Genomic DNA, 13006 nt, shown 5'->3' with positions numbered 1-13006 from the left:
CGAAGTGCGCATGGCAGGGAATTCAACCGAAACCATGTGCTCACACTAAGACAGACAGTGAAACACAAGGTAGACATGGGACGATGATGCTACAGTTCTGTCACACAAAAACCCAGACTGACAGATTGACAGGACTGTGACAAGAAGTTCAAAGAGAAGTTCAAAAAACACAAGCCAGATTAGAACCTGCATTGTCCACAAGAGCACCAGAATACAACTTGTTGGTGCATATGGCAACGGCTTTGACCTCTCTATCATTAATTCTCTCACTGCGATTCTCACAGCAGTTTGAGGGAGTGTTAGAAATTGCAATCAAGGCTGCAGTTGTGTGACAGATAGCTTGGCTAATGAGTCCAGGCTAGGCTTCTTCATCACCTAACACCTCCAGCAACCATGCACTCAAGTGAACTGAACCATCAGGAGCTGAGGCTCCTGCCTTCAAGGATGCTATGACTAACAAGCACAGCTGTTCACTGAATCTATAACAGACCAGCAGAGAAAAAAGTAACAGATAAATATTAATATAATATCCAAACAAATGGAAAAATGTTCAGAGTACCATATGTATTCATCATACTTTCATAATGAAATTCACCTCAGGTGGATATTTTGATTTGCAAATATATTGTATATGTGGGACTTCTCTTAAAATAGAGAGCATAATGTATTTGTACACAGAAAGAACGACAGTGTGGGTTTGGAACATAAGGATAAGTAAAAACAACAGAATTTAACTTTTTGAGTGAAATTTTAAGATTTTTTTAAGAGCAGTGCTATGTCATCTTATTAAGATACTGGTTAATCTGGATTATTCATGTATAGCTAAGTATGAAATACACCATGCTAATGTGGCACAATTTCGCCCCATTGACTTTACAAAAACTGTTCTTCACTTGAATGTTCAAACAAATCGTATGATCTCAGCGCTGACACATTTAGCATGATGGGAAGTTGGGGACAAAGGGCATGACACACTTTTGAGTGTTCAGCCTTGAGCCTGGGGATATGTTTGGACAAGTCTTTGAGTGTCTGCCGCACAAATTATCCTGATAAAAGCACATGGGGCGAGCAAATTAATTCAAGCAAAACCCAACAAAAGCACTGTTTACATAAGCTAATCCCAGGCAGCGTGCCAGCCTCCATGCCAACCCCAAGCAACCTCTACCAGCATTGGGATCTCTTTAATGAATCATCACCCATTCCCTGGGCAATTCCATAACCCCAAAGTGTCTTCATCAAACTGGGTAAATGAAGGGAGGAACAAGTCCTTTCAGATAGCATCTTTACGGTCTTCAGTGGTTTAAAAACGGGGCCAAAACAAATGGCCTTTTCCAAAGAGGTCTTTAATGTACCATTTTGTGGCCTGTTTTTAAGACAGACCATGGAATATTGGATTCAGTTATGGTGAGTTATAATCGCTGTAGCTATCTTATTATAGGAGGCTCTCTTGTTACTGAAAAGGTTTGTGTGGATTGAAGTCCTTGTGTGAATCTTTTCCTGACACTGAAAAGGTTGGAGTGGGAGATGGGAGCATGGGGGTGGGCTCAATGGAATCCTCAAGGAACATACTCTTAAGGATTTATGACACCTTACCTCGCCTACTCTATCCTTGGCCTCGACTAGGTTGCTTTAAGAGGGAAATGGTTTCCAATGAAACTGGAGATGAAAAAGCATGGGAGGGGTGGAATGGAGGATGTAAGGAGGGCTTGAAAGGCACTACACTGTGAAAGAGGGGAGGCACACCACAAACACCTCTCTTTCTTTCTTGAAATTGAGTGTATAATCGCTTTGTCCTACAGTTTTTAGAGATTATAATTATAAAGGGATAGATGGTGCAAAAATTACTATTTGGTCATCATTTACTCTCCCTCATGTTGTTTCAAACTCACACGATTTCCTTTCTTCCGTGAAACACAAAAGGGTATGTTAGGCATAATGTCAGCCTCAGTCTCCATTCCCTTTCATTGTATGACAAATGTTTTTAATGAAAGTTAAAATTGTGACAGAGACAAACAATCTGCAGGTCAAAGGAGAATGGCCAAACTGGTTCAAGCTGACAGAAAGGCTGGTAACTCAGATAACCACTCTGTACAATTGTAGTGAGCAGAATAGCTCACTAAGCAACATAGTGTTCCTAATAAAGTGGTCAGTAAGTGTATATCCTGAACATAATTATAGATAAAAAATATATATGATATTATATATATTTCATATTTATAATATGTAAACAAAACAACACAAAATATATAAAAAATATATTAGAATTTTAAATATATGTTATTGGTATTAATAAAAAACAATATCCTATATACAATAACCAAGCTGCTCCATGCACATGCTCTGACTCTTGCAAAGGCAGCGTTCCCAACTGCTAATTACAACTCAGAACTCATTATACCACAAGTAACACACACACACACACACACACACACATTGGCATCATACATCATTTTATGTCTAAATGATTGAGCCCTTCCTAAATCCCAACCCAAACACACCCGTGCTCCCCAAGAAAACACGATCCATTTTCATAGCCCACTACAAATCTATATTTACAGATAAACAGGCTCTGACGAAAAACTTGTAACACTCTTATCTCAGAGATTCACTGACTACTCCATGTAGAGCCCTGTAGCGACAGTGCCAATGAGGAACAGGAACATACACCAACAGTAAAACGGTGATGAGACCTTGTGTTGCCGCATCCTACATGGCTTTGGCTCATTCCACCTTGACCATTTATCCCTGCACACAGGCTTTGTCGAGCACTTATGCCAATGGCCTAAAAGCAAGCTGTGTGTAAAAAAGAAATGTCAGGGCCTTTAAAAGGGGAGAATCCATCAGGCTTGGGTTGTTACAAAGTGGTCCTCTATTAAAAATGCAGCAGGGCCATTAACTCAGGACCAGAGCCTTTCTCCTCTGGCTCTCTCAAGCCCACAGAAACCAACTAGCCAGCTCAGATCGTCCCATTATGATCCAGGCCACACATCAGTACTGGTCATGGGTAAATACTGGAAATGCTTGCTATTAGTTCTAGGTAGAGGTGAACATGACCAAGAAAAAAGTTTTAAAGATGTAATGCATCTACAAAATAAATAAATAAAAAATGTTTTATAAAAATTATTCCGCCATGTTATATAGTTCCTAAGCATATATCTATCTCATAGAAATATATATTACAAAATTAGACCTCTTTAATATCTCAATTGTTTCTCATTGGCAGCAATGAGATTAAATTGAGAGCAAAGACTTTGCATACCTTGCATTTTACAAAAAAATAAAATAACTCAAGCGTGTCTCCTCTAGAGCTTCAATATCACTCACTGTGCTCAGATTGGCCAAGATACCAACGTTTGCAATCAAAAGTCAGAGATTAAAATATAAATGTATATATATATATATATATATATATATATATATATATATATATATATATATATATATATATATATATATGTCTCACCAAAGTTCTTCCAAGAAAAGAAATTCTGGAATTATCCACATCAAACTCTATACTTGTAGTTAATATAAAAAATGTGTATTTTTTTCTTTTTTTTCTCTCTATTTTTAAACATCTGAGGCTAACTATAAAAAATGACTTAAAAACTAACAACTTGGCACATTAAACTTGAATGCAAGTGAAGTTTAGTCACATGTGTGTATATTGGTTATTTTACAACAGCTTTGAACTTGGCTCATCTAATCTAATTTTAGAGCCAGAACAGATCTGTTTCTATAAAAGTTATTGTACAAGTACTTAAACTAAATAGCTTGCCGATGACAGTGAAAGTCTCCTCTTAAACATTCTCATATTGGTTTTGTGTCAGTGGAAACACAAGAGAAAAAATTTAGAACAGGCCATAATATTTTGAAGTACTACAACAAAAGGCACTTGTGTGTGCTTTGCATTAGATACAAATATTTAAAAAAATCACGCAGAGCATTTCAACACTGAAACGAGGACAATCATGGGTATAAAATTGCATCCACCTATGCGGGTATGTTTGCCAAGTATGTTCCTCTTTTCAGAGTGAACCCCACCCCTCTGAACAGATGGCTGGAAAGAATGCCCAGGACTCAGTGGGAGAGAGAGAGAAAGAGTAAGGGAAAGGGAGGAAAGAGGAGAGATAGCGAGAGAGAATAGAAGGAAAGAGGAGAGAAAGAGAGAGAGAGGGAATAGAAGCAGAGGAGAGAAAGAGAGGGAAGGAAAGACAGGAGAAGAGCAGAACCTTAATAGACTAAAAATACGAACGCTTGCTGTATTTAAAAACCTGTCTCACATGTTAATATTAGACAGCTTAGTGATGTAACCTACTGCCTAACACACATGGTTTCAACCAATAAATAGTAAACTAAAGTGTCATGTGACTCGCTTCTTCAACATCAGAGAACTGTATGCTTTCATGGCATTTTCGCTTATACAGTATTTTACTGATGTGCAACATTAAAGACAGACAGACAGACAGACTGGTAATACATTGATATATGATTAACCATTTATGCAGAGCAGTGGCGGCTGCTGGTCTTTCAAAGAGGGGAAGCTCATTTTTGGCCTACATTATAAACTTATTTAAAAGTAAATTCTGCCCTATGAATGAACGAACGAACGAACGAACGCTCTAAAACAAAATACATTAAACTTGGTAAAACTGAAACAAGGAATGTGGTGTATAATTGTGTGAAATGTATTATGCAAATTGACTAGCAATTTCGCCAAACAAATATAAAGAAATAGGTTGCAGCAGTTTGTCTTTCGACTACACTTGAGAAATCCGCGATGGGTCACTGAGCGCGAAATAGCTTCAGTGACTTCTTATAGTACAGATTCGCTGTCAATCAAAAGGAGATGCAGTCTTTCGACAGATCCTCCAATCATCACGCGGAAGCCCGGAGTCCGGGCCAGCCCACTCCTCATTCACCCCCAGAGACGCTGAGCGTCCGTGGGCAGGACATAATCGCAGCATTTATCCAATGACCGTCTATTTTCGGAGCACTGAAAAAAGCAGCCCCATTGAAGTCAATGGACGCTCGGCTTCAACAGGGAAATGCACTGACGCTACGGGAATGTATGAGAAGTAAATCGAGTCAGCCGACCTGCTATATGTAATGTAGCTGATTCTGAATGAACTCGTCTTCGAGATGAACGTGTTCTAACGCATTTTTAGTCAATAAATTGTTTACACAATAGTACATATTTGACCATTATTTTTTGACATTATAGGGGAAGCTGAGCTTCCCTTGCAGTCTTAAAGAAATCCCCACTGATGCAGAGATCACCCTGGGATAGATAGCAGACAGAGCCACAGGTGAGCCCGAAAAAGCACACATTGCTTTTGGTTTTTAAACAGGCACTTAGTGCTAATTTGGACATATTTAAAAGAATCACTATATGGGATCCCCTTTCGTTGGAATGAGCTTTCGAGTGGCGTCTCCTTCCTGCAGTGCCCTTCAAGGAAGCAAAAATGCAGAAATCAAACCAGAACATCTAAGTGGCATGGCCTCAGATGAGTTACAGGATAAAAAGTCCACTCTTTATTCTAAGTTCATCAAAAGAATAATATTTGACTGCAACAATATTTCTGATATCGCACACTTGTAGTATAAACAGCTTTAGTAATTGTAATGGGAGCATTTAATGTGTACATAGAAATTCAATACCACTTTCAAAAGAGGACCATGGTATTACCATTTTTGGGCAGGTAGGCAACCATGGTAACCATTTAGATCACAGTATAAAATAACATTATATAGATATAAAAACAATTTTAAGAGAAAGTAATATAAGAAGTGTCATTTCTATAAAGATGATGATGATGATATCAGAGAGGAAGCAGCAGAAATGTCAGCATGAAGTGAGGATGCAGAGATGAGAGGAAGTGAAAAGAGTTCTTTCTTGAGACAAGAAAAACAATAAAGCCCAAACAAAAAATCACTGTGCCGTAAACCGGGTAATACCATGGTACTCCAAGGTTGTTGGTTGTAATATGGCAAATCATGGCATACATGTCAAAAACATGGTATTACAATGAACCATGTCTAAATAAAAACATTGTAACACTGTGGTGCTTTTTGTGAGAAATATAACAGAACAGGCTATTAGGTCCCACTTTATATTAGCTGTCTTTAACTACTATGTACTAACATTAAAATACATGCAATAATATGTACTTATTGTGTAACTACATGTTCTCACAAGATTCAGATTTGCTGCTACTGATGTTGAGGTATGGTTAGGTTAAGGGGTAGGGTTTAGGGTCAGGGTTGGGGTTAGGTTTAGGATTAGGGTTAGGTTTAGGATTAACAATATAACTACAGATGCAATTAAATAAGGGTACTTTGAATTTAAACTAACTAGCTAAGGCTAAATTAATTTAAGTTAAAAGATTAAACATGGTAAATGGTACAATTCAAAAGAAATGGTGACCAGTTACAGGACCTAAGATATAAACTTTCCCTTACATACAGTATCTGTAAATTGGAATCACTTTACCAAAATATTGTATTGGTGTACATAAGTTAACTACTTTAGTTGACAAACTAAATGTTAATACATTCTGAATTGCATGATAACATCATTGTGATAACAAATCTATCAATCCCATATTAGCTGCTCATGGATAAACCTTTAAAAAATCAAATTAGCCATTGAACGTTTCAAATAGAACTTGCTTTGCTGTGGTTTCTTCAGACAAAGGTAGTTTCTGGTCTGTACACGCATTCAAATGCTAACAGAAAAATTGCATGCAGACAAGCATAATTTAGATCCCTGCAGATCCAATTTCCCCTTCTCAATGCCTACAGACACACACTTACAGCAAGCCTTTTACAGCGCTGGCTTTCCCGATGGAAGGGTTCACATGTATAATTCACACACGCATACAAAGCCTGCACTCTCGTAAGTTCACATTTCTGCATTTCTCATTATGGCTAACCTCCAGCACTATGCCTGTAGCAAAACTCGTGAATGAAAAAAAAAAAGCATTAGATCGCAAACGACCTCACCAAATATTTGTTTTTTTTAGAAACAATATTATAGTCTAACATCATGTAATGCCATTACAAGTAATGCTGTTGTATTCTCAGAGGGAGATCGCTGGGCGGGTCAAGTGTTCAGGAAATCATGCTTTGTGTTCCAATAATATTTGATGTCATAAAAATAATGTTTTAAACAACCAGACAATTATGCAAACGATGAGCCACATTTTGGACCTAAATAACTTAATTTATCACAATTAGTAATTTGTGTGAGAAATTGTGTTTTTTATATATATATATATATATATATATATCTTCACCTCTTTAATGGCAGCGTTGAATATAACTGCAGTTGATACCTCAAAATTTCTAGTCTATTAACGAATGTAATTATTTAGATGAAGGTTGTTTGGAGGAGGGGAGATGAGAGCATTGTAGTGAAAAATAGGTGCCACTACAAAAATAAGACGCATCAGTCTGCTAATTGTCCAGAAGCTGGGTAAATATCATCGTGTAATATTCCTAAATGACACTGAAAGCAGCGGAAATAAAATGAACCAAATATATATGCACCATTCTCATAATGCAGCGGGAACGTCGCTGGCAAGCCGCATGTCAACCCATTGCAGGGCCTTTAACATGCGTTCCCGCTGAGAGGAGCGGTTTAAACGGCAGACTGGATGTTATTTCTGCTGTACATAAAGCTGACCCCACTAAGTATAACCAAATACCACATGCACATTCGCTTGCATACACAATTTCACTTCTTGTGTTGCGACTGTCCTTCCTTGGATGGATGGATGGATGGATGGATGGATGGATGGATGGATGGATGGATGGATGGATGGATGTTTACTCTGGCTCTCTTTCTCGCTCCTTCCATTTGAAACATCAATGTACACCACACACAGTAATGCTATGACTTCTTGCACTGATTGGATGGAAGAAGGGGCCCCACTGGCCTCTGTTGACACAATACCAGGGGAGAATTACCTCCCTTCAATTCTATTTTATATCCCACTGGTGTATGACTGCTGTAAAGCATATCTCAGCCCACACAATCACGTAAACACGATTATATATCAGCCCATGTTCAGCTGAAACCTTCGAGGTCTATGTATGGGGAGGGGTGACATGCAAGGATACTGTATAGATACCTGCTTAAAGTTGGGATCACACTAAGTTTTGAGATTGCAAAATGTATTTGGAAACCACACCAGACTTGATATGACGTCACACATGAACAAATAATATTTTATTCAAAATGTTACAATATATCTCGTCTTCTCTCTTTCCTGCAACAATAAAAACACACAGCTTTGAAATAAGTATTTGATTTCGGCCAAGAGTTCAGTGTGTGACTTTTCGATCTTCTCCTGGTCACACGTGTTCTTGTTATACTGACACAGGTCAGAGTTGGGCAAACTTAAACTTTCGGAATGCTTTTAAAATGTCTTATCATGAGCTTGGGTTTCCGATCTCCCTTGTTCGGATGCATATGAATTAAGTGAATGGTACGAAGTGTAGTGTGACCACTAGGGATGAACAATATATATCTGCAGACGATATATTATTGGCTGATAATTTTTAAAACCAAAATATTATTAAGGCGCTGAAGTGATATTAACACGAATAATTTCACAGATAATTTGTTATGGTTTATTTTCTTGCAACAGAGAATCTCTGACAGCCTGAGACTTATCTACTTCAGGCAGGGAACCGGGCAGTCTCAAGCTGCAGTTTGCATGCACACAGCATGTGTCAGTGAGTACCAGGCTAGTGTATCAAGCTCATGTCGCTCTGCAAGTATTATTTCAACATCTCTGCACCTTGTTACATTGTTTTGGGGCTGGTTTTATTCAGGATCATCTGCTTTAAATAACATCATGACATTTACCATTTTCTTTTTATGTTTCAAGAAGCAATAAACAAAAACACAAAAAAAACATATAAGTTATTACATTATGAAACATAAACAGAAAGTGGATAATAGCAAAGAATTGCAATTAAAACAAGCCCAAACGCAACATAACACAAGGCATAGATCTTGAAATAATCCCCATAGAGTGACGTGAGATGGCTAAAAACACTAGTTTGTAAGTGAGATAAATGTGCTTGTTGTTGAGTTGTAACTTTATGACTTTTCGATCTGTATTGTCTTACCTATTTCCATTATGATTATTGTGATCACATTTCATAATTCATAAAAATGGAATAGATAAAATCGTCTGAGAATGAAACGTGCATGTGCCCAATGCACGCACAAACATAACACACAAACCACCGCTGCACTCATATTACACAATTTATTCAGAGATTAGGGTCTGTATTGTGTTTTGTTTTGAAAATCGCCTCATTTTGGTTAAATACATTAATGCATCTGTTAAAAGTTCTTTATTTTCTCTCTATTTATTCTAATTCATCAGAATTACCGTAAATACTAATAAAAATGAACACGTACAAGAATTACCATAAATACTCGTATAAATGGGCATCATACAATTTATGCAAGTGTACTGTTATTTATTTCTCATTCAAATCAGCATATATCTGTAATACAGGCACATTTCTGGTTCAAGTTAGATCCGCCAAACCTTAAAAAGCAGCAGTTAAGAGTTGGTCAGATTTTCAATCCAGATTTCAAGCTTTTAAATGACACCTATTTTTTAGCTTGCAGTTCCATGTTAAAAGATAAAAAAAAATATTATCTGTTATTATCTGTATGGGTATCGGCCACAATGAGCTGTGAATTATCATATCTGCACAGAAATTCCATATCTGTCAGATCAAAGTCATGTTTGAATTTTATTTGAAACTGGCCAGGCTCTTTACAAACTGTCAAAATGGACCTTGAACAACTTCCTATCAGTCAAACTTTTTGGTAGAGTTTTCTCTTCGAGTCACGTTATTTTCGGTCTTTGGGTAAAATCATGGATGATCAAAAACATTAAGCATGACCTGAGCATTCACAACTCAACCTATGAGAGCACACAACTTTAGCATTAAATTAATAATTGTCAAAAAGCAAATCTGACTTCTAAAAAACAGGGTGGAAATTTAATCTGCTACTTGAAAAAAAACACACAAAAAAACATGCACTGCAAGGCCTGATATTATTTGCACCTAATTTTATATACTATGATGCTTACAACCACATTATAAAATAATGGATGAATTTCGGTTAACTTGGAAAAAAAAAATACATCTTTGTCATCAATTAATACCAAGGTCTTTATATCATGCAGCAGACTCTCTGAATCTCAACATAAACAGCTTACTGTAGCATCATAATTTCCCCTGCTTAACATTTGCCTCTGATTGAGCACACAGCATTATTGGGGCAAAGAGTGAGAGTGAGATAGAGAGAGAGAGAGAGAGAGAGTGAGAGAGAGAGAGAGAGAGAGAGAGAGAGAGAGAGAGAGAGAGAGAGAGCAAGAGAGGCAGTGATTGTGTGTCATCTGCCCTTCTTCCCCCTCATGATTGATTTCCCCCGGAGGAATGCCTCCACTCAGAGAGCTCGCTGGAATCAAGATTAATAACAGGCCATTTACATCTCCAATCACACACGCACGCACACATGCAATCGCACTCACTCTGACCCGCACTCACACACTCTCACATGAGGTACCCATTCTTCACAGATGAGGCTGAACAACATTTGAAATCCGAAACTCTAGTGCCAGTGCCAAAAATCCTCCCCCATCTCCTTTAATAATCTGCAGATCAATAATTATTTCCAGACTGGGCCATTTGACTATTTACCCCATAATGCTCCAATTTGGTAAAGATCACCAAACATGCTTTACAAAGGCTGAACATAACCCTTTGTATATTTCAGGGCTGTAGCCACTTAAGACATTGAGGAGGACACGTCCTCCCCGATATTCAGAATAGTGTTCGATCACTATGTGTCAATTACTGATTCTTAAACTTTTACCTATTGTCCCTACAAATCTTGAATGTTTGGTTACATCCTTTGAATATGTATGAATATGCATATTCAAAGGGTCTAGCTATGTGAGTTAGTGTTGACTTTTGGTTGAGACATATGCATTTTGAATTGTTTAATCACACATTTTGTATTACCAGCAATTTTTTGGTAATTATTTTTTTTCAGTCATAAACCTCTAAAACAGGTAACACAAATGCCGGCCACTGAAGGCCAAAGTACACTAAAGTTTTCATCGTGCTGATATGTCTCACACACAGTGCGCATGGCACAATCATTAGTCATCCGCACAGTATGGTGGACTGGCGCATGCGCAAAGAAGCTGACTGTCTGCACTTTTAGAAAAACCAAGCTGTAAACGGACAGTCCGAGTTTTTGCGAGTCGTCGGCGCATGCACCTGCCATTGACTGTGCTAAAAGAGTATTACAAAGAAGCCATAGTGCACATGGGTTGAACGCGTCTGTATGGAATGTGTAAGTATAAAAAAAGTATAGTTTGAAAGGTCAGCACTAGGAATGTTCGGCCATGCATGAGACAGAACGCCATGCAGGAAGAAAAAAAAAACAAAAAAACGAAGAAGTACACCCTAGCCTTTATGAGGAGTGTTGCATTAAAACATTCATGAATCAGAGAGTGAGGCCAAGATCACCAGTGCCCCCGATAGCATCTCAGCACTATCGATCAGCGTGTGGTAATCAATTCTCCACGTCCGGGTGGTGTAGGGGCTTAGAGAGATGGATGCAATTATTCAAGTCCCTCCACCACAGGCTACACAGCTGAGAGGACAGAATCTCAGGATCATGAGTTTGTGTGTAAGTGTGTGCGTGTTTTAAAGACAGACTTACACCTTCACCTGTTTTGACCATGAGTGTGGCCTATGTCAGGCATCTGTCATGTGGTTTGTGGATCAGAAATCTGGCAGAATGATGTGGACATAAAGTGTGATAACCAAACGATCAAGGTGTCTTACCTTAGTCTGAAGGTAGTGAGGGTAGTAGTAAGTGTACTGGGGGTACATTGGTTGCTGTTCCAAGCGTTTTCCCATGTAGCTGGAATCCTTCTGACTGTGGCTGGATACAGAGACTCGCGTTTGGGATCCAACAACTCAAAGAGATTCTGTTTGCGGTTCCGCAGCTGGAGGCTAGATCCGAGGAAGGGATGGAGCCAAAAGAGGATGCAGAGAGAAAATGGGATGATACGGCCACTGGCGCGTGCGTCTCACGCCGTCTTTGGAAGGAAGGGAGGAGGAGGTGATGAAGGGAGAACAGAGGGACGAAGATGGGATAGCAGCAGAGGTGTGTGCAAAGAAACAAGGAACAACGACACAGGAGAGAGGAGAGGAAGGAGGAGGGAGGTGAGGGAAGAGGAGGGGGACACTATGACAATCACTTCTCCGGAAAGTCAGCTTCTGGTCTCCTGCTTATGCCTTGACTTTGTCGCTTGCTCTCTCCGTCTTTCTCTCTCTGTACTCCCTCGTTGTTGACAGTCGGTGCAGAGTCAGTTCCCAAAGGAGGTTGACAGATATCCCAGACGCACACTTTGTTCCTGTCTGGCTGAAGCACAAAGCTGTTATGTAGACAGTCGTGGATATAGATCTCTGCACACACAGCTGATGGCACTCAAAGTGTATGCAGGAACGACCAGCCACACACGAAATGGCACAAACTCCAGGCAGATTGCAATATACCAAAAAATTCAGGAGGAAGGTTGTATCTGTCTCTAATGTTCTTTGTTTTTACTGCCTCCCTTTTCCACCTGCTTTGTTGTGCGTGAGTGTGTGTGCAAGAGTGAGTGTGTGTGGCTGTGTGAGTGTGTGTGTGTGCACGCACTGCCGGCTGCTCCACACTGTGGGGAAGAGTGAAGGGATCAGTTCGGCAGTGCTCAGATCCTCCTACTCCACATCCTGATGGGCGGGGGTAAAGGCTGACTGCACCACTCCCAGCCAGGGGGAGTGTCCTAAGCAGCCAATCTCTGTTTGTCCTCCTGGAAGAGGTGCCGCCCACTGCATGGTTTCACCAGTGGAGAAGAGGATAACTTACTCCTTCTCCACACTCAGGAGGAGGAGACAGAAGTGGAACAGC

The 13006-nt window shown here is 39.2% G+C and overlaps 1 protein-coding gene across 3 annotated transcripts in view; it reads right to left on the bottom strand.

The window, feature by feature from the left end:
* The window catches only part of rbms3 (RNA binding motif, single stranded interacting protein), a 233536-nt gene extending 220752 nt beyond the window's left edge, over positions 1–12784 (bottom strand). For 2 of the 3 annotated variants that reach the window (XM_052144708.1, XM_052144709.1), the window contains exon 1: positions 11896–12783. In XM_052144708.1, the coding sequence (XP_052000668.1) occupies positions 11896–11970 (75 nt within the window). In that variant the 5' untranslated portion in view covers positions 11971–12783. Of the gene's footprint in view, positions 1–11895 lie in introns of all 3 variants that reach the window. The other variant, XM_052144710.1, reaches the window with a different exon arrangement.
* Between the last annotated feature and the right edge of the window lie 222 nt (positions 12785–13006).

The sequence above is a fragment of the Xyrauchen texanus genome, chromosome 15 (assembly GCF_025860055.1).
Source record: "Xyrauchen texanus isolate HMW12.3.18 chromosome 15, RBS_HiC_50CHRs, whole genome shotgun sequence".
Lineage (NCBI taxonomy): Eukaryota > Metazoa > Chordata > Actinopteri > Cypriniformes > Catostomidae > Xyrauchen > Xyrauchen texanus.
This window is presented reverse-complemented; position numbering and strand designations above follow the sequence as displayed.